The sequence below is a fragment of the Ursus arctos genome, unplaced genomic scaffold (genome assembly GCF_023065955.2).
Source record: "Ursus arctos isolate Adak ecotype North America unplaced genomic scaffold, UrsArc2.0 scaffold_22, whole genome shotgun sequence".
In the NCBI taxonomy this organism is placed as follows: domain Eukaryota; kingdom Metazoa; phylum Chordata; class Mammalia; order Carnivora; family Ursidae; genus Ursus; species Ursus arctos.
The window spans coordinates 58,028,872-58,052,109 of record NW_026622897.1 but is presented as its reverse complement, the minus strand read 5'-3'; the positions used below and the strand labels follow the sequence as shown (position 1 = coordinate 58,052,109).

The window sequence follows — 23,238 nt, the reverse complement described above, 5'->3', positions numbered from 1 at the left end:
GAACAGACTACATAGGAGTAGGGAAGCTGGAGAGTCATAATAATGTAGTAAATGTTCAGTAGTGTGAGAGATTGGAAAGATGAAAAGTTTAGGGTTTGATGAATAAGTGAAATGCTCGGGAAGAGGGCAGAATAGTCAAGGAAGTAGTGACCAGGGTAGTTTTGTCTCAGGTCTTGAATAAATTGATGCCCGGATATTGATGAGAAAAGTTCATAGCTTCAAATATGAGAAGGAGCACTGTGGCAATAGACACAGGTATAAAGGAAGGCAATGTGACCTATTTAGCCAGCTGGTAAACTGAGAAAACTCAGACAAGTCCAGAGATCTAGGTGACAATGAGAGACAAGGATGAATGATTCGGTGAGCAAGACTGATTAACGCTATAAAGGGAAGGGGTTGGATGATACATGAAAGTCCCAAAGTATTAGGGCTAGGCCTTGAGTTAAACTCTGTGTTTGTCTCCCTTACAGGCTAGTGGTCCTAGAATTAAGCAGCCGTGCCGCCATGGGAGGTGAGCCCCACAACAGCTCAGAGTTGCCTCCCTTCACCCTGACAGGGCTCCCAGGGCTGGAGACCTCCCAACACTGGATGTTTCTGCTCCTTGGTGTCCTCTACATTGTCTCCATTGTGGGCAATGCCCTTATCCTTTTCATTATCAAGGAGGTACAGAGCTTGCATCAGCCCATGTACTACTTCCTGTCTCTGCTATCAGTTAATGACCTAGGTGTGTCCTTTTCTACACTGCCCACGGTGTTGGCCACATTTTGCTTCCACTTAAGAAAGATCAGCTTTGATTCTTGCATGGCTCAAATGTTCTTTATCCACCTCTTCTCCTTCACGGAGTCTGGAATTCTGCTGGTTATGAGCTTTGACCGCTACGTGGCCATCTGTAACCCATTGCGCTATGCCACCGTGCTCACTGACGCCCGAGTGGTGCACATGGGCATGGCTGTTATCATCCGCAGTTTCTGCATGGTTTTCCCACTGCCTTTCCTTCTGAAGAGGTTGCCCTTCTGCAAGGCCAATGTACTCTCCCATGCTTACTGCTTGCATCCAGATCTGATCCGCTTGCCCTGTGGCGACATCACCATCAATAATATTTTTGGTCAATTCATTGTCATCTCTAACTTTGGTCTGGATTCTGCACTCATTCTCCTCTCCTATGTCCTCATACTGCGCTCTGTACTTGCCATTGCATCCCGGGAGGAAAGACTTAAGACACTCAATACGTGTGTGTCACACATGTGTGCTGTGCTCATGTTCTATGTGCCCATGGTTGGCGTGTCCATGGCTGCTCGCTATGGGAGGCATGCCCCACAGTACGTGCACACACTCATGTCCCTTATCTATCTCTTTGTGCCTCCTATGCTCAACCCGGTCATCTATTCCATCAAAACCAAAGAGATTCGTCAGAGGTTTTGCAAAATACTACTGGGGACAAAGTTTTAAGCAGGAGGCATGTTAAATTCCAAGATTCAGAGGATATTTATTGTTAGTCCACAAATTTGAGTTTTTAAAAACTGCTTTGACAAAGCTTTTTAAATTTCTCTTTAGTCACTGACCGATACTAGGATTTCTGCCTAGCAATAGCTATGACCCAAACGAACAGGTTTTGCCAAGGTAAACTGGGTTATAATTTAGCAAAAACAAAGAAAGAAAACAAAACAAAATTTGCTCAATTTCCCTTTTTTTTAATCCAAAAATATCCATCGTCATAACATGTCCCTCATTTCAGCGTGATGTGTTTCTCTTATCTTTGCTGAAAGTCAATCAGCACAAAGGAAATTGCTTATTACCACGGAAACTCTGTCATAGTGGGTACAAGAACTTGTTTCCCCAAGATTATGGCAATGGAAGTTCTATTTTTTAATTTTTTGAGGGATCTCCATACTGTTTTCCATAGTGGATGCACTATTTTACATTCCCACCAATAGTGTGCATGGGTCCAAATTTCTCTACATCCTTCCAACATGTGTTGTCTTTTTTTTTTTTTTTTAATAAAAGCTATTTTGGAAGGTGTGAGGTGATATCTCATTGTGGTTTCAATCTGCGTTTCCCTAATGAGGAGTGATGTTGAGCCATTGTATGTCTTGTTGACCATTTGTAATGTCTTCTTTGGAGAAATGCCTATGCTACTCCATACCTCATCTTAAAACTCAGGCTATTAGTTTTTGTGCTATTAAATTGTAGGAGTTCCTTATATATTATGGAGATTAACCCCTTATCAGATATATGGTCTGCAAATATTTTCAAGGTGGCCTTTACACCTGATTGTTTCCTTTGCTATGCAGAAGCTTTTTAGTTCAGTGTAGTCCCAGGTGTTTACTTTTGTTTTTGTTACCTGTGCTTTGGCGGTCATAACCATAGGATCCAGTGATCTCACTTTTGGGTATTTATCCAAAAGAATTGAAATCAGGATCTCAAAGAGATATTACCATGCCTGTGTTGCAGCACTATTTACAATAGCCAAGATGTGGAAACAACCTAACGTCCATCAACCAACGAATGCATAGAGAAAATGTGGCATAGACATAAAATGGAATACTGTTCATCCTTAAGAAGGAAATTCTGCACTATGTGACAGTGTGGAGGGAATTGAGGACATTACACTAAAGTGAAATAAGCCAGTCACAGAAAGACAAATACTACATGATTCCACTTACATGAGTTACGGAAAATAGTCAAATTCATAGAATCAAAGAGTGGAATGGTGGTTGCCAGGGGCTTGGGAAAAGGGGAAATGACCAGTTATTAATTGATGGGCACAAAGTTGTAGTTAAGGAAGATGAATAAGCTGCAGAGATCTGCTGCGTGACATCGTACCCAGAGTCAACGATAATGTAGTGTGAACTTCAAAAATTTGTTAGAGAGTAGATCTCATGTTAAGTGTTTAGGATTTTTAAAAATGATTATGCAGAAGAATATTAGTTAAAATGAAATATATATATTACCTATAGCTATGCATGTCACATTTGTTTCATACAACACACACTATTTACCAACTTTAAAGATGAAATAAATACAATTGCAATAGAAATTGTACTAAGTGATCTAGGTTTCAATACTAAAATTCAGTAAAGTGTATATTATAATATACATCATATATGTTCACATATATGTATGTATATATTTATACGAACAATAGAAATGCATGTATTAACAAACAATAAAGAAACAATGAGAGTGGGAATACTACATAACAAAACATGAAACATATGCAATGATACATTCTGCCTAAATCCGTAGTCTTATAAAATGTTAGTGGTATTTTTAATGACAGAAAGAGAGAGGAAGTTAAGAAATTAAGCATTCAATTTAAGACATAAGAAAAGGATAAAATATTATATAAAATAATTTAAAAATGAAAATGTTAAAAGGACTGAAAGAAGGTGAACAGGAAAGATTGAAAAAAATCCAATAACCAATCTTTAACAAGCTCTCAAAATAGACCAACCTCTAAAAATCTAATGAAATGGAATATAAACTTAGGAATCATTTGTAATACTGGATTAGAGGTATTTTTTAAATTACAGTAGCATGTTTTATAAGCAATCTGAAGTCTTGAATGAATCGGTATTTGAAGGATAATTACAAAATGTAAATCCATGAAGACTTAACTGATAATTGAGGGAGAAATTAAAACTTAACGATTACACTCCCACCATCTCCAACATATTATACTGTAAGATCTTTTTCCTTGTTTTTCTCCCCACATTTCAAGAAACAGATCATGCTTTTTATATATCTGGTCATAAATAAAATTGGAAAGCTGTACAAAAGAGCACATGTAATCCCAATAAACAATACAGAAAAAAATGTGTATCAGCAAACAGTCCTGTAGAGAAAACACACTAATGGAAACATATGTGTAAATACTGAAAGTTGTGAATACAATTAATAATGTAAACAAAGGATAATCAACATTATTCTAGGATTAAGAGAATGACTCATTTTTCAGAAATGCATCAATATAATTCATCATATTAATGAGTGGAATAATGAGAAAAATATGTAAGCAATAGTAGACTGCAGAAAGGGTAACTAATGAGACCAAAAATACAAAAAATATATAAAAATAAAACAAAAATTTTTTGGTATATTTTCTTAATGTGTTATATTGTACACTTTCCGGTTAAAATTTAAAAAGTTTTTGCAATGCCATCACTTCCCATTTTGTGGGGGCATCTTTAACCAATGGAGTGAAACTTGAAATAGAAGCGACTATTTTACCTTCCCCTGTATCTGTAACTCAATACTAAATCCTGACAACTGTAGATTTTGATTTTTTTCCAATCTTGGCCTCTACCTCACCACTGTCGCTACCTTGTTTTGGGCCTTCATTATCGTCCCTCACTTCGCTTGGCAGTATCTTCCAAACTGATCTCATTGTTCATTGATCTTTTCTCTCATTTTCTCACACTGCAGCTAGAATGATCTTCCTAAAGACTCTATCTGCTTAGAAAACCCCCAGCCTTCAATGGCTCTTACTCTCTACAGGTAAAGTCCAAAAGCCTTAACATGTCTCTTAACAATACCACTACTGTATTTCTTATATCTTATTACCTAAGCATTCCCACCCCCCAAACAATGTTATTTTGCTCTAGCCGTATGGAACTACGTGTGATTCCCGAACCAACAGGCTGCTTTATGCCTCTGGACCTTTGTTCTGAGAACCTTCACTTGGACAATCTTGTCCATTTTTGTCTGTCTGGAAACTACATATGATTCTAATTGTTTATCAAAAATAGGTAGTAGACAGATATCATGGGCCAGAGAGTGGTTCAGCTTTTGAGTTATCTGCTCTGTGTAACGTTTTAAGGAATTCCTTTACTACCTGCCTTCCGGCTACCTGGTCCTCTCCCCTCCAATAGTGGTAAAACAGAGGTTTTATTATTTTTATGCTTCTCATGCATTTCTGTAGAATTACACCACAGCAGCTAGATATCATTTTGTACTACTCCGTATGTAACTTACTATTTGAATCATAAGTTTCTTGAAAGTATGAATTGCTTAATATTAGAAAGAATGTGAATTTTGTGCAAGGCAGATCATGGCCTTAGAAAAATCCCAACGTCTCTGAACCTCAACTTACTCATCTGTAAATTACTACCGAAATAACGAGACTATATTTTTATAAAGTTGAGAGATAATGTTTGCAAGATGATAGATACATTGCTTGGCATATAATAAAGTACTCAATAAGGAAAAATCTTACATTTATAATAACCAAATTACTCTCAGAGCTTAACCTTCTGCAAATTGTACAGATTTCAATAAATACTTATGGATTGGATAAATAAGTGAATGCAACCATATTATTATTATTTGCCAAGGATGTAATTTGTGGATTAAGAAAACACAAAGATCTGAAAAGAAAAATTACTAAAAATTGAAAAAATTTGCCAAATATATAATACCAAATAATAGTATTTGTATATTTGCCAAATATATAATGCCAAATAATAGACACTTGGTGAAAGCAATTTCAAAAACAGCAAATATTTTAATTCAACTCTCAAACAATTTCTCTCACTAATATTTTAATGAACTATGTTAGGGAACAAAACTTCATATATGATTGAGGAGTTTAAAAATAAACTTGAGGGGCGCCTGGGTGGCATAGTCCTTTAAGCGAGCTACTCTTGATTTCTGCTGGGTCATGACTCGCGGCTGTGAGATGGAACCCCAGGTTGGGCTACGTGCTGGGGGTGGAGCCTGTTTAAGTTTCTCTCTCCCTCTCCTTCTTCCCCCCAACAAAATAAAATAAAATAAACTTGAATAGACACAAAAGTATGTGTCTAGGTGGAAAGGTCAAACAAATACTGAAGGTGACATTTCTTCCCAATTCAATTTACTTAATTCTGAGTATTCTGGGGAATACAACAACATGATTTTAAAGCGAATTTAGATTTCTTACACAATGGAGACTACTTTCTGTAAAGTTTTTTTAAAAGTGGAAAACGGGGGTGGGGGTGGGGACGCCTGGGTGGCTTAGTAGGTTAAGTGTCTGCGTTGGGTTCAGGTCATGATCCTGGAATCCCAGGATCAAGCCTGCCTGGGGCTCCCTGCTCCCTGCTCTCCTTCTCCCTCTGTCCCCCTCCCCCAGCTCCTGCTCTCTCTCTCATATAAGTAAGTAAGTAAATAAATAAATAAACAAAATCTTTTTAAAAAGTGGGAAATGGACAGGAATAAAGTAGACTTTCCAAATGTTAAAACATGAAGGAAAGGGGCACCTGGGTGGCTCAGCCATTAAGTGTCTGCTTTCTGCTCAGGTCATGATCCTGGGGCCTTGGGATCGAGCCCTACATGGGGCTCCCTGCTCAGCGGGGAGCCTGCTTCTCCCTCTCCCACTCCCCCTGCTTGTGTTCCCTCTCTCGTTGGCTGTGTCTCTCTCTGTCAAATAAATAAATAAAAATCTTAAAAAAAAAATCTTAGAAAGCTGTACTACTTGAAATAGAAGCTATGGCTGCGACACCAGATTTCTAGCACAGGACAGTTTGGAAGAACGTTTAAGCCACTGTAAAGCAGTATTTCGAATTAAACATCTGACCAAACAGAATTTATAGCATGCTGACACTTTTTTTCTTGGTCAAAACACTGGCATAATACTGCTGTTAAACATTCACACATTTGCATAGAAAAAAGTATTTGGAAGGAATAATAAATTATATTAGTAGTTCTTTCTGGTTAGTGAGAACTAGGAAGCCTTATTTTTCTAATTATCTGCATCTTCTACTTTGCTATAAAACATACATGTTATGTTTTTAGTAAAATGAGGGAGAGAGGAGAGAAAGATGCAGACAGGTGAAATTAATGTGAGAGTCCCAAGGAGGTGTGGAACCTCCCAGGGGCGGAGTCCGAGCCCAGGTGCCCCCTGCTGGTTCCCCACAGAAGTGCTTTTCCAATGCTCCGCTCTGCTCATCTCAAGGGATAAGCGTTTCCTTTTCCTAGGGGAGCCATTCCTTTCCAGATGTGGCTACGGGCCTGGCCGTGGAAGGCCCACGTCGTCACTACCTACCGAGGAGGCGGACTTGGGCCGGAGAGACTCAACCCACTTGGTGCACACCCGGAACACGTGGAACTTCCACTCTCCGTACCCCACCTCACCTGATGCCTGAGCGAACCAGAACACTTACTCCGTGGCCAAAGGATCACATGAGATCATCAGTTTAAAAGGAATGACAGAATATTTGGAGGCTATGGGTGTAAAACTGACCAACATGTCCTCTCTTGCTCTCTTTGTGTTTACTTTCAAGAAATAGACATTTATTCTCATATTCTAGATCTCCATTGGAGCCATGTATGATTTTTATATATAGAAATGCCTATGCATTTGTTAGTTATTTAAAATATTTTATATATATTTAATACATATTAATGTAATGTTTATTACTTAAAATATATTATATGTAATATATATAATTTTTAGGATAGATAGTTTTTAGTGTTTTCTTCACTGCTGTAATTTTCTATGTGTAGTCTGCCTACTGAAAAATCCAGTATTGATTTTAGGCATAATAAAAGACATTCATCAGGTTTTCTGTCAGGATTAAATGAGCCAGGGGCGCCTGGGTGGCGCAGTCGTTAAGTGTCTGCCTCCGGCTCAGGGCGTGATCCCGGCGTTCCGGGATCAAGTCCCACATCGGGCTCCTCGGCTGGGAGCCTGCTTCTTCCTCTCCCACTCCCCCTGCTTGTGTTCCCTCTCTCGCTGACTGTCTCTCTGTCAAATAAATAAATAAAATCTTTAAAAAAAAAAAAAAAGGATTAAATGAGCCAGTCTATATCAAATAACCTAGCATGGTCCCAGACACTTGGTGAAAGCTCACAACATACCAGTTATTCTTCTGTCCCTTACCAACCCTGGTAATGAGAGACAGCATGGACAGTGGGGATAGACTTTGGGTCTGAATCAGGAAAACTCTGCTCAAGTTCTGACTCTATAACAATTTCTCTGTGCATGACAGCAAGCCTCTTCCCTCTTAGAGCCTCCATTTCTTCATTGCAGAAGTTTGGGTGTGACACAAGATGGCCAAAGACTCTCGTAGTTTAAGAACTTTGATTAGTGTCTTAGGAATCAATGTGTCCTCGCAGCCCTCAGAAGCTCCAGAGCTCAATGTTTATCCCATCTTCTATTCAAATTCTTTCCTGGCAGATGAAAAATTGACAAGTCATCACAATAGTTCTAGTTTCATACGCACTTAGCATGTGATATTAAGAGTCATAGTCAACTGGACCTACAGGCATTTGTACTGGAATTTTACAAATGGGGAATTAGGCACTTGAACCAATTAAATATATATATATTTTTTAAAGAACACTCAGACAGGGAAGAAGGTAGTTTTGAATCTAAATCTAGATGTTGGGCGACAAACTGTCCCAGTACGCAGGACTGAGGGGTTTTTCCCATGCAGGGTTTTCTGTGCTAAAACCAGTATAGTTCCAGGCACACCAAGATGATCACTCTATTTGCCGACAAGAGATCATTAGGTTTTTAGTGGTTATGCTATTTTGCTTCTTGAAATCTTTTTGGGTTGTAGGATAGTTAGTACAAGGAGCTCTACTTTGGGAATCAAGTGAGAGTCGGAGGATCTGGGATAGAATCCAGCTATTTTTGGCTTACTGAATGGGTTCCTTCTGGGCTTCAGTTCCTCTTCTCTAAAATAAAGAACAACACAGTTCTGTCTCTTAATTTCTTTGAAACCTCTAAGGGGGAGTGATTCCAGGGCACAGTGGGACCATCCCCTCAAGTGTTTTTTGAGTTGTCCACTGCCCCAGCCACCTCTGAGCCCCAGGACTAACTGGGCCCTGGGGACTCTTAAGAGGCAGCTTTATAGAGAAAGCCTGGAAGGTTGTATGCAGAGTCCTTGGTGTTTCTTCCCTGGTAAATACTTCTCGATCCTCCCTTCCAGCAGAGCTGCCCTGGGGAGGTAAGTTGGGACTTCAGCTCTTCCCACACAGAGGTCTGTAGGAACCTCATTACAAGCTTCAAAATCGTAAGGCAATTAGGGTACAGATATTTGAAGAAGGAGAGGCTGTCTATGATCTAAATTTAGAGATTTTTTCCTGCATTCCTCTTCCCCAAACCCATACTCCCCATCCATAGCCCTCGATGTCTGAAATCCTACTATGCTGGCCTCCTTCTTACAGATTTACTCTATAGCTCCTAGGATGTATAGACTTACCAGGCAGCTTCTAAAGCTTTTTTTCAGTACAAATGCTTCGGTGTAATTAATTCATACTCCAGTATTCTCATTGGGTGGTGGATAAAGGCTGAGACAAAAGATGAGAGCCTTTGGTTGGGAACCGAAAAGTGGGAAGACAATGTGGAAAGAGGACCAGAGGATGTCACCCCCTAAGTAACCCATTTCATCACCACTCTCTTGGTTGCCATTTATTCAGTACACAATTCAGCACCAGGGTCCTCAATATGAATTTTAAGTGTTTTATTCTTTTTTCCCCCTATACTATAGGTGTCAAAGTAAGGCATGAAGATATAAACTAAATACACAGCTGGTATATGACAAAGCTGAGGTAAAAACTCAGTTATTAGATGTTAGGTGAGTTATTTAACTTATCAAATTCATTTTACACTTAAGAACATGTAGCTTATAATACCTTCTTCTTCAGATAGTTTATTTATCTATTTTATTAATACTTACTGATTAAAACTAGAACTGGTAATCTTTGAGTCCTAACCCAGGGCTCTACACCCAGTGACTTGGCTAAGCATTGAGAATAAGATGAAGAGTAAAAGAGACAATTATGTGAACTTACAATTTATTGGAGGAAAAAAATATCAGTCAAATATCCAAAGAGATACACAGTAATTCACTATGATTCTGAAGTGTGATGAGTCATGAAGAAAAATATGTATGAGATTGTGTAACAGTGACATACAACCATGAGCAGAGAAATAATGAGTGATTCAAATAATTGAAAGATGACAACTTCCCAGGTGGTACTGATGCTGCTTCGTAGTAAAAAATATATAAATTCTTATTTCAAAAGGTAAGGGAAGCCATTGGAAGATTTCCAGTTGGAGTGTAACACCATTTTATTTATTTATATAATAAACAAATAATTTGACTGCTTTGTAGAGAATGGAGAGGGGCATGACACTCAGCTGGGTAATCATCAAAGAAGGTTCTGCAGACATCCTGGTTGGAGATGTTGAGGGGTGGATGACCATTGGAGGTGAGATGGAGAGGAGAAGCCCATGTTAAGTATATTTGGGAAAGATGGTAATAGATTAATTAGATCTCCGAGTGGGAGAGGGAGAGAGATGCCTCCTAGGTGGTTCTGGTTTGAGCGCATGGATAGATAGTGATGGGCTTCCATGAGATGATAAATATGGGAGAGGATCAAATATGGTGGATAACAAGAAGTTCAACTTTGCAGGTTATGTTTGAGATACAGATGAGCTATTACAACTGATGATCCAATAGGGTTGCTTGTGTCTATAGCTAGAAGAAATCTGGGCTAGAGACATAAATTTGGAATCGTTGATGTACTAAGAAGAGATAAAGAAGAACACTGTGAGTAGAAAATAATTTTGAAAATATTAGTTATGAAAGAGAACAGAGAAATGAGTGGTCACTAGAAGACTATGCTGGGACAATAAAGAGGGTTGCTTGTTTGTTTGTTTGTTTGTTTCTTAAGATAGATCATGAAATTGTTCCTCAGTAAAGAAGAAGTTGGTGTGAGGTGGGACATATCTGAAGCTAATGGGCGTGATCTAAACCCCTGATTCTCAAACTTGGCTGCCTATCAGAATCACCTGGGAAATTAAAAAAAAACAATATTGATTCTTGAGTCCCACTGATAGATTCTGATTTAATTGATAGGAGTGAGGCCCAGACAAAGGAGTTTTTTTAAACCTTTTCAAATGAATCTCACATACAGTTTCCAAATCCTTAATCTAAACAGAGAAAAAAAAAAAAAACGTGAACATGCAGGAGTGGAAAACCTAAAGCAATCAGATGTGGAGGAACAGAAGATTCTGGACTCTTGGTGAATAAGTGAGGGACTCAAGCAACAAAGAGAGGATGGGGATCTGGAATGATGGTTGAATCCAGGCAAGAGAGGAGACAGCTCAGAGTCTAGATGCAGATGTCTTCACTTGCACGGGAATGAATGCATCAGTAAGCACAGAGGAAGGAAGGACATACTGTACCTCATTTCTTGAAGAAGGTGGTAACTAAGAACTGGTAGGGAGAAAGTGCAAAATCACTTTCCATGACTGGAGAAATATTTGAATCTTTCTGTAAAGAACACAGGGACAGGAAGAACAGGGGATGATTTCCCCCTCCTCCCCCACAAAAAGAGTCAAAGGATATCTGCGGGGAAGGATTCGGAGCCCAAGATACATCTGTGGCTATGGACAGCCTGCAGAAAGTCTGATATGTAACCAACAACCCTAACGTGCTCCTTCCTGACCCTTTCATGATCTAACCATCAGAGAATCTAAGTATTGTTGCACCTTCCATCCTGAGGGCAGTGACCACTCCTGATCGTCCACTGTCTAATCTCACTTCATTCTGGTTCTATTTCCCCAAAAGCAACTCAGGGACCCTCATGGGAAGTTTTGGGACTAACATCTCGAGCACTACCAGCTTCACACTAACAGGCTTCCCAGAGATGGAGGGCCTGCAGCCCTGGTTAGCTGCCCTCCTTTTGCTGCTTTATGCCATCTCCATCCTGGGCAACATTCTAATTCTCTTCATCATAAAGGAGGAGCAAAGCTTGCACCAGCCAATGTACTACTTCCTGTCTCTGTTGTCTGTCAATGACCTGGGGGTGTCCTTTTCTACGTTGCCCACTGTACTGGCTGCCTTGTGCTTTCATGCCCCAGAGACTGCCTTTGATGCCTGCTTGACCCAGATGTTCTTTATCCACTTTTTCTCCTGGACAGAATCTGGGATTCTGCTGGCCATGAGTTTTGATCGCTATGTGGCCATTCGTAACCCCTTGAGTTATTCTTCAGTGCTCACTGATATCCGTGTGGCTCACATGAGCATATCCATCACCATCCGTAGCTTCTGCATGGTCTTCCCATTGCCTTTCCTTCTGAAGAGGCTGCCTTTCTGTAAAGCCAATGTATTAACCCATTCCTACTGTTTGCACCCAGACCTGATCCGCCTGCCCTGTGGAGATACCACCATCAACAGCATGTATGGCCTGTTCATTGTTATCTCTGCCTTTGGCGTAGACTCAGTGCTCATTCTCCTCTCCTATGTGCTAATACTCCGTTCTGTATTGGCCATTGCCTCCCAGAAGGAGAGGCTTAAGACGCTCAACACATGTGTGTCACACATCTGTGCTGTGCTCATCTTCTATCTACCCATGGTTAGTGTGTCCATGGTTCATCGGTTTGGGAAGTATGCCCCTGAGTATGTGCACAAGTTCATGTCCCTGATATATCTTTTTGTGCCTCCAATGCTCAACCCAATTATCTATTCCATTAAGACTAAAGAAATTCGTAAGAGGCTATACAAAATGTTTTTGAAGCCTAAGCTTTGATCAGGGAGAGATCTTTTGGAAAGCCAGGTACCCTAGAAGTTTGTTGTTATTGCTGATTCTTGGATATACTTGGCCCTGGAGGGTTTTAATCTCCTTCTGTAAACGGACTTCTGATTGGGTACCTGCTGTTAGTTGTATGGTACAGCCTGTCTATAACCATTAACTCAATACAACAGGCTGCCTTACATTGTCATTAACTATGTCACAGGTTGTCATAGATGACTTGTCTCAGAGCTAACAAAGGAGAGGGTCTTCAATTAGACTCTTTTATTTGTCCCAATAAACTAGTTACATCTATGCTTTCAAGTAAATCTCAAAACAGACAAAAACTTACTTAAACCATGCTATATATAACTGGAGATTATGTTACCTGAGGTCAAAGGTAGCACCGAATACATTTAAAAGGAATAGTATTTTTGAGTATCTTTAAACTTGAAAAAATTAAAATAACTGTGACCAACTTTTCACTTTATAAAAAAAATTTTGATCTGTTATATTAGTCACCATATAGTACATCCCGTTGTTGATGCAATGTTCCATGATTCATGATTTGCATATAACACCCAGTGCACCATGCAATATGTGCCCTCCTTACTACCCATCACAGGCCTATCCCATTCCCCCACCCCCTCCCCTCTGAAGCCCTCAGTTTGTTTCCCAGAGTCCATAGTCTGTCATGGTTCAGTCCCACTTCTGTTTACCCCCCACTTCATTCTTCCCTTCCTTCTCCTATTTATGTTCCATAAATGAGTGAAACCATATGCTAATTGTCTTTCTCTGCTTGACTTATTTCACTTATCATAATCTCCTCCAGTCCCATCCATATTGCTGCAAATGTTGTGTAATCATTCTGATGGCTGAGTAATATTCCATTGTATATATGGACCACAACTTCTTAATCCAGTCATCTGTTGAAGGGCATCTCGGCTCCTTCCACAATTTAGCTATTGTGGACAATGCTGCTATGAACATTGGGGTGCATATGGCCCTTCTCTTCACTACATCTGCATCTTTGGGGTAAATACCCAGTAGTGCAATTGCTGGTTCATAGGGTAGCTCAATTTTTAACTTTTTAAGGGACCTCCACACTGTTTTCCAGAGTGGCTGTAGCAACTTGCAGTCCCACCAACAGTGTAAGAGGGATCCCCTTTCTCCACATCCTCTCCAACATTTGTTGTTTCCTGCCTTGCCAATTTTTGCCATTCTAACTGGTGTAAGGTGGTATCTCAAGGTGGTTTTGATTTGGATTTTCCTGATGGCTAATGATTTTGAACATTTTTTCATGTGTCTGTTAGCTATTTGTATGTCTTCATTGGAAAAGTGTCTGTTCATATCTTCTGCCCATTTTTTGATTTGATTATTTGTTTCACATGTATTTAGTTTGAGAAGTTCTTTGAAGATCTTGGATACTAGTCCTTTATCTGTAGTGTCATTTGCAAATATCTTCTCCCATTCTGTGGGCTGCCTCTTAGTTATTTTGACTGTTTGCCTGGCTGTGCAGAAGCTTTTGATCTTGATGAAGTCCCACAAGTTCATTTTTTCTTTTGTTTCTCTTGTCTTTGGAGATGTGTCATGTAAAAATTTGCTGTGGCCGATGTCAAAGAGGTTACTGCCTATGTTCTCCTCTAGGATTTTGATGGATTCCTGTCTCACATTGAGGTCTTTCATCCATTTGGAGTTTATCTTTGTGTATGGTGTGAGAGAGTGGTCAAGTTTCATTCTTTTGCATGTAGCTGTCCAATTTTCCCAGCACCACTTATTGAAGAGACTGTCTTTTTTCCACTGGATGTTTTTTTCTGTTTTGTCAAAGATTAGTTGCCCAAAGAACCGAGGGTGCATTTCTGGGTTCTCTATTCTGTTCCATCGGTCTATGTGTCTGTTTTTGTGCGAGTACCATGCTGTCTTTGTGATCACAGCTTTGTAGTATAGCTTGAAATCCGGCAACATGATGCCCCCAGCTTTGTTTTTCCTTTTCAACAATTCCTTGGCGATTTGGGGCCTTTTCTGGTTCCACTCAAATTTAAGGGCTGTTTGTTCCAGTTCTTTGAAAAATGTCATTGGTATTTTGATCGGGATGGCATTGAAAGTGTAGATTGCTCTGGGTAGCATAGACATTTTAACTATGCTTATTTTTCCAATCCATGAGCATGGAATATTTTTCCATCTTTTTGTGTCTTCTTCAATGTCTTTCAAGAGTGATTTGTAGTTTCTAGAATATAGATCCTTTACGTCTCTGGTTACAACTTTTCACTTTTGAAATAAATTAGAATATTCCTGATTCTTATGAAAAGGAACCTATGTGCTTGCCATTCTGACTAAGCAATATAAAATGATGTTACCACCTGAAATTTACAAGTTCAAAGTTGCTAGAATAGAGAACAGTAGATGAAGAATATCAGGACATTCAGAGAGTGTAATCCCTGGAGAGTAACAGCCATGAGGCGAGAGGAATACTCTGTGAATTCATGCAAAACACACATAGCACAGCCCACGTAGGCCATGTGGCCACTTGGCAGAGGTAAACGCAAACATGGCGGCTTTCACTGGACAATGGACTGACTATGGCATAATTCAACTCTGTTGGATGATCGGGGAAAGCAGACACTGAGATAGAAACATATCATTTTTTATTTTATTTTTTTAAGATCTTATTTATTTATTTGAGATAGAGTGAGAGTGAGAGAGAGAGAGCGAGTGCAAAAGCAGGGGGAGCAGCAGGCAGAGGAAGAAGCAGACTCTCCACTGAGCAAGCAACCCAATGCGGGGCTCAATCCCAGGACTCTGGGATCATGACCTGAGCTGAAGGCAGATGCTTAACTGACTGGGCCACTCAGACGCCCCAAAACATATCATTTTAAAAGACATATCCTTTTTCATGTTTTTTTTTTCCCCTCAAAGGGTCATGAAATAACTTTTTAAAAAATAAAACCATTAGGACTGAGTGACATGATATTGCCCTAAACATAGCAGCCATATAGATATGAATCTCCTCTGAACACCTGAATTAACCAATCATTACCAAAAAAATGAAACAATAAAAACGTAGAGATAATATCTTCAACAATATTAGAAAACAGAAAGATGACAAGTACCCTCCATCAAGGTAGGTATAGCCAAAACACAGAGTTAGAAAACTCGTGGTAGGGAGCAGTGTGGTGAAGGGAAATAACCAAAGTTAGTCCAACAGGAAATGACAAACTCCCAAAATCACAAACACTCATCCCCAGTAGGAGAGGATGGAAACCTAGGCAGAAATCTGGGTGGTGGCTTTGAGACTGACTGGGAATAATCCTTGTAAGATCCGAGTCCTCGTGCACCTGAAAGGATCGAGCAAAGCTGTGGTACTCCTAAGCATTTGAGAATCTCTGAAATGTTCAGCAAATAGCTTTTCCGGTAGGATTTGACCCCAGCCAGGAAGAAACCATAGAAAAAACAGATAAAGATCACTGAGAAAGAGAGAAGGTGCTGGTGACAGATGCAGGCTCTAGAGGAAGCAGGTGCGAGACAGTGCCGCGGCACTAAAATTCTCGATGGAGCGCATGCTTTGGAAGGAAGGCTTGTAGAGCTCTGGAGTGGGAGCAGAGGGAGGGAGTGCACATCCTCTAGAAACAGTCTTGGCTCTGAGCCACACAAGTGGCCTCCAAGAGAGGTGCTCCTTGGAGCTGTTCACACAGCAACAGAGGGAGTCTCAGAACCACAAAGCTGGAAAAGCTCGCCTGCCATCTCAACCCAGTCCAGAGAAATCCCCTCCCAGTCACCCGGAAAACCATCCTTCTGTACATACGGGTCCAAAAACTGGATATGAGCTAACTCTAGACACAGTTATGAACAAAAATGAAAGAAAAAAAAAGACAAAGATTGACTCTGAAAGTCATGATTACAATGGGAATCTCTCTTCTTTTTCAAAAAATGTTTTTATCTCCTACTGCTTCAGTATCTATAACTGAATAGTAGAAACCATATGGCTGACTTCAGTATTTCTTAGGTTTCTTTTTTGTTTTTTGTTTTTTTATTTTTTTATTATAATAATGTTTTCCTATTATATTATGTTAGTCACCATACAGTACATCCCTGGTTTCTGATGTAAAGTTCCATGATTCATTAGGTGCGTATAACACCCAGTGCACCATGCAATACGTGCCCTCCTCACTACCCATCACTGGTCTCTCCCATTCCCCCAGCTCCCTCCCCTCTGAGGCCCTCAGTTTGTTTCTCAGAGTCCATAGTCTCTCATGTTTCATTCCCCATTCTGACTACCCCCCCTTTCTTTATCCCTTTCTTCCCCTATCGATCTTCCTAGTTCTTATGTTCCATAGATGAGAGAAACCACATGATAATTGTCTTTCTCTGCTTGACTTAATTCACTTAGCATGAAGTGAAATAAGTCTTTTTTGTTTTTTAAACATATCTCTTGGGGCGCCTGAGTGGCTCGTTGGTTAAGCGTTTGCCTTTGGCTCAGGCCGTATTCCCGAGCCCCGGGATTGAGTCCCGCATCAGGCTCCCTGCTCAGTGGGGAATCTGCTTCTCTCTCTGCCCCTCACCCTGCTCTTCCCCTAACCTCCCAAATAAATAAATAAAATTAAAAAAAAAAACCCATATCTCTGAATTCAGCCACAGAATGGAAAAGTCACAGAATAAGGAGCAAGGTGAGTGGCAGGTGTAACACAAAGTATTTCTGTCATCATTTTGTGCAGGGACGTCTTATGTGTTCCGTTAGCAGACACACGTGGAATGACGAATCTGTCCTAAGCACCGGGGATGTGGCTGACTTGAACCTGGTTCCTGATAACAAAGAGTGGGTGACATTGGGAGATGTTTTCTTATGTGTGTCTCACCAGTTGAATACGGACATGCTGAGCTAAGTTCTGAATAAATAAGGGACAAAAAGCACAAAAAAGTAGTAGAAATTCCTTTCATTGTTCCAGAACTACTCACCCTCCAGTTCTTAGCTGGGTAAGGACTACTGGGGTATACACACACACACAACACACACACACACACACACACACACACACACACACACGGAGTAAATATAACCTGTTTATATTGACTATGGATTAAAGAAAAATATATTGAGGAGGCAGAAAATTAAAAGATCTTTATTTATTAATATAGAAAAAATCCATTACATATATGCATGTGTATATGTATGCTTAACGACTGCCTAAAAAATATTGACCAAGTTAATTAGCAGTATATTAAAAAAAAAGCATAAATTTCTTTCTGACATAAATTGCATTTGTTCAAACTGCTAAGGTTGTATTCTATCTGATATCTAAGTGTACTGATATCTAAATAAATGATAAATGTATAAACCTGTTTATAATATTTTCTGTGGTCTGAGGGCTAACACAGTTAAGAAATCATATTGAAAATAAATCAGAATCCGTTTCACAAATGTCTAATTTTCCAATTTATACCTGAGTTGTGCGTTGTAACATTTTTCCCCCTGAAAACCATAAACTTGTTTTTCTATGTTATTTGTAAAAATGTCCTTGCACATATGTGGATGCTAAATGTTGAATGGTATTTCCTGCGGAATGTAATCATTAATCTCCATCCTTGATGAATAAATGAAATGGGAACTATTTCCACTCTAGTGTTTGTAACCCAGGCGTATCAAGTTTTGGATATGTCTGTTTGGCAGAAATTTCTTTGAGTTTCAGATTTATTTTACTTGCTTCTACAGTTTTAGAAATTTTAGTCAAAGATCTGTTTACGAAGTTGCTGATTCCCAGATTTTTGCTTTAAAATCCATGGTAGGGGCGCCTGGGTGGCACAGCAGTTAAGCGTCTGCCTTCGGCTCAGGGCGTGATCCCGGCATTACGGGATCGAGCCCCACGTCAGGCTCCTCCGCTATGAGCCTGCTTCTTCCTCTCTCGCTGGCTGTCTCTATCTCTGTCAAATAAATAAATAAAATCTTTTAAAAAAATAAAATAAAATAAAATCCATGGTAGATTTACTTTACATAATGTCATGTCAAATGTCAAATAGAGAAAAAGCCACTTAGCGCTCTACCACTTCTAAGCTGTTTAACACTCACAGAAGACTTCATCTGAGTCAGAGACAGCGCACTTGACTGTCAAGACTAGTATTTAAAGTTGACTGAGCCATTGTTGCTTACGAGCTGTCTTCCATGGTAAAAATACAGACGGCCTCTCAGGAAGCTTCTTTCTCATGGCTTATAATGTGGGATATGTTCCTTTAAAAACAGCCTGAGGTTCGCAGCCTTCATTCTGCCCTGCCACAGTTCGCATGAACATGGACTAGATTGCCACCAGCCACATTCTCCATCACACTGCACCTGCTCAAAACGTGCCGTGGCTGTGGAAGGGGGTATTAAAAAGGAATAGTTAGTAACTACATCTCAGGAGACTTTGGCGTATTCCTTCCAGCTCCCTTCCGATAGGTATCTCTCACAAACCCTAACGACTAAATTCTGTAATCACGGAGCCCTCAAACTGAACCAATGGCTCCCACATTGTAGGTCACAATAAATACTGTTGAAGGAATAAATACAGGAGTGAGCTGTTGTGCTTCCTTTCAGCAGACAAACAGTAAAGCTTGCAAGGAAAATAATGTGTTGTCAGAACTATATCCATTCCCCTAAAAATCCAGTACATTTTTTTTGAGTCAGGGTTGAATAAAGGAGAGTGTCTAAATACGTCTGCTAGGGAAAATGAGATTGAGAAACACGTGAGAAAGAAATTTTTTCTGAGCACCATGACTGGAAATAAAAGATGTGAGATAAAGATGGTCCAATCACCCGTTCTGTTTGTTGTATTTCTATGAGTTGAGATCTGTTTATAATTTAAACTTTTAGTAAAGCTTGCCACACTTCCATGCTTTGGGTGAGTGATGCATGAGTGCAGAAGTGCATGGGGTCGGCTGGGGCTATACATTCTATTTGGTGATTGTAGGGGGTTATGCAAATTGCAGTGAAATATCCACTGTTTAGATGGTGTCAGCTGATTCCTGAGTGACACATGTAAAAACAAACTAAATTAAATAATCATTTAACAGATAATGTATCTTCCTCTATCTATTTTCTTACATATATTTTAGAAACAAGTTTTCCATGGGTAAAAGAAGAAAAGAAAGGAATAAAAACACTTCCAAATACAAATATGAACACAAACCACATATGCCTACACCTAGTATGACAAATCCCATGAAACAAAATGTTGGCTACTGATGTTGGTTTGAAAGATCCTCAGGAGCTTCCCAAGGGTTCTTTCAAACTGGTCTCCATATTCAAAGGACAGGAAGAACCCCAAAAAGAGGCAGGCCACTCCAGACTTCTAGGTGGCAGGTATAACAAGCAAGGGAACATACTAGGTTTGGCTTGCGTGGCCCAAAGCCAGTATCTTTAAACCTGCTGCCAGAATTTTAGAAGTTTACACAGAAGCCTTGTCTGGGCTCAGTCATGTATATTTTGCAGAGGGTCTCAGCAACACAGGACTATCTCAAGGTCGTGTCCTTAGGGCCATTTTTGGGAGGGGCAAGACAAAGTCTAGGCACATTCCAAGGACTGGGTCAGGGGTGAGGAGACTCGATTGCTGGGATCCAGCTTTTGGGTCAGCCAGCAATCATGTCCTCTCCGTGACCTTCCCAACAGACATTCACACCCAGGCACTGCTTGTTAAGTGGTCCTCTCTTCCCCTGCATGGGGAAGTCTCAGCAGGACTCAATTACTTGTTTGAGGTCAGGAAGGTGGTAATTCACAAAGCGATGGCTGACTTCATAAGCCCTTTGTTGTGTCTATGAAACCTGAGCCCTCTTCAGGGCATACACCCCACTCAGCTGTCTGGGGGGCCTCTGGTTGCCTGTGCCCCATGCACGGCCCCCCGCACGTGGATGCCCTCCTCTCTGAAAATGAAATAACCCAGCTCAGTGGCCTGAGCCCCCATGAGACAGCGTGTTTAGTTGCCGAAGGCCGGGCGGGTATCCTCCCGCTGCGGCAATGCCCTTGCAGTGGAGAACCGTAACTCACAAGAAGCAGTCTGTGCCCCTGCTCCTGTCTCTCCTTTCAGAGAACAGTTTCTGGGGAGGAGCGCTTCCCACCCCACGGAAGCACAGCTGCAGCACTAAGCTGGCTCATCCCAGCAGAACTGCTCAGGTCTCAGGATGGCTTCCTGGAGGTGGGGTGCACCTTGGTGGAACTGAGCCAGTGGGGCCGATGGTCAGCCGTGCCCAGGGGCCTGTTCATAACCCTCCGTTACCATGCTCTTGTGTCTGCAGATTCTCCTGCTTCCTGGGCGCACATAGAAATTCATTCCGTAGAGGGCACCTGCAAATGGATGTGTGTTTTCTCAATTCTGCATTACTTTCTAGTTGTGTGCATTTACCGCGAGTCTTACTGTGAGGCACAGGGGTCAGGAGTCCAAGCCTACCATAAGTCTTGTTCTAGTGTCTTCTGTCTGTCTCTTCATAAACCCACCCAACACAGGCCCTGGGAGATGAGATTGGCACTGCTGACAAGGCCATGCAAAAGCATGGCCTTTATCACTCAGAGATTTTTTTGTCCCACAGACCTCAATACACCCCCCATCCAAACTCAGCTGAGCCAAGTTCAGTATTTAATTTTCTTAGGTGACCTAATTTTCTAAGGCAGAAGTAAGGGGCCTAAAGTAAAAGAACTATACAATCTTCTTTGCTCCTTTTCGATTGGCCAAAACCCAGGAATTTTCCTGTTTCAATAGAGAAAAATGTTGAGTTCAAAGAAAAGGTTGTTAAAAAAAAGAGGAAATAAGGTGGAGAGGAGCCAGAGGCACTGATAGGAGGCTCCTATTCCAGTGCTCTTTGTCCTTTCTCCTTTCTATCCTTGGCTGTCAACGTGAGGCCTGGGGTCATGGACTGTCTTCCTCTGTCTCCCCAGGTGGGAATCAGTGAGTGTTTTTCACGCTTTCATATATAGAAGGTTCCCCAAGCTTTGCCTTTGCATGTATAATTACTTAACCCTACTCTCAAGGTATGATAAAGTGTTACTATTACTACTCCTACTATTATTATTATTAATTGAGGTGAAAATACAGAGCTTCCTGTATGATTCAAAATGGTCATTACTCGAACTGACTTTGAAGACCATAGTCTGACTCATATTTTCCATTTGAAATCATGCTGAGTAATGTTACCCAATCATGCTCCTAAAATAATTAATTTAGTGGACTAGGCCACTTACATTCTAAGTCTCTTATTTCACTTATGGGCATATATGGAAACCTGGAATCCAGATACATTGTTTCCATTAAAAAATAATTCCCTCCCTCTGGCACCTGATAGTTTTTCTTCATATTCTCTCAAGAAAGCTTCACATAGAGAGATAACTCTAGATAACTTTATGTTCAGCTACTTGAGGTCTCTGGCCCAGTATCCCTGGTGAGTAGGTCAGTCTCCAAAGGGCGTCTCCTTTAATTTAGTCTAGATGTAAGGCCAAACCTCATCTGAGAGCACTCCAATTCTGCCAAGGAATTTTTTTATTGCATCGTATGTCCCTGGTATCAAGGAACGAGCATGCAGGAAAACCAATTTAATAGAAGCTCCAAAATAATTATTTTGTAGTGTCTAAATCATAAATTCTATTGCCCATCCCAGGACTTTTCAGCTAGAAATTCTAGAAAGACATACTATTTGGCATTTGTTATCACATCATTATATAGAAGAAAATTAAAATCCCAAAGAGGAAGAGAAAGATAAATCATACACTTAATTTAATGTCAAAATGAACAAAGGTCTATGGTTCAGATATTGAATAGTGTTTTCCCTGTGGGAGGATGGAAGGAAGCAGAGAACAATCTAGAGTTTCTTCTAGAGGTCAGCCTCTCAGTTTTCCAGGGTCATACATCTTATAGCAGGTTCTGACAATACATCAAATCTCACTTAGTGAAGTTGAAACACGCATGAATGAGATGCCATGAAGGCGAAGAAAGGATAACAGTTGGAATGTTAGTAGTGAGGCCAGCTCATCACAGAGACAGTATTTGTAGGCATTTGGTACACATAACGGAGACAGACAAGTAGTTTTTAAAGATTTATTTATTTTAGAGAAAGAGAGAGTGAGAGCACACGCACAGGAGTCTGGGGAAGGGCAGAGGGATAAAACCATCACGTAGACCCCCCACTGAGTGCAAGACCGGACTGGGGCTCGATCACATGACCCATGAGATTACAACTTGAGCTGAAAGAAGATTCACCTTTAACCAGCTGAGCCACCCCGGGGCCCCAGGAGACTGACAAGTATTGAGTCGCATTTACATCACCTATCATCTGTGTCACTCTGAAAACCCAACTTAATTCTCTACACTTCGTGAGATTGTTATAAAGGTTAAATGAATTGAATCACATCATAATTTCTAACAGAACCTGACACTTTTGATGACTCAATGAATTATTTATTATAATATTGGTAGTAGTTATTGTCGGAGAAAATGATTCCTAGCTTACATCAACCTTCCTCTGCAAAATGTTGTCCAATCACCTAATGACTCAAATATTTACCTCTCAATGAATGCCACTGAGATTTGTTGAATGTACTAGTCATTCTTTGCTATAATTTCACAGAACCATTTTCTGATCTTTTACTTTTCCCCTACATATTATTTTATTATAGATGATATAAAGATGATGAGAATACAATGATGACGATGATGATGATAATGACACCATGGACGACAACTTATGGCTACAGTCAACATCAGATATTAAAAGCAAACATGAAAG

General features: G+C 40.3%; 2 protein-coding genes across 2 annotated transcripts; both read left to right on the top strand.

Annotated features, from left to right (window-relative positions):
* Positions 1-504: 504 nt before the first annotated feature.
* LOC113248249 (olfactory receptor 51I2-like) lies at positions 505-1,449 on the top strand. The gene has a single exon (XM_026489617.2). The coding sequence runs from the start codon at positions 505-507 to the stop codon at positions 1,447-1,449; it is 945 nt and encodes a 314-aa protein (XP_026345402.2).
* A 10,125-nt stretch (positions 1,450-11,574) lies between these two features.
* LOC113248252 (olfactory receptor 51I2-like) lies at positions 11,575-12,519 on the top strand. Its single transcript, XM_026489621.2, has one exon. It carries the CDS (start codon positions 11,575-11,577, stop codon positions 12,517-12,519), a length of 945 nt encoding a protein of 314 aa, XP_026345406.2.
* Positions 12,520-23,238: the final 10,719 nt, after the last annotated feature.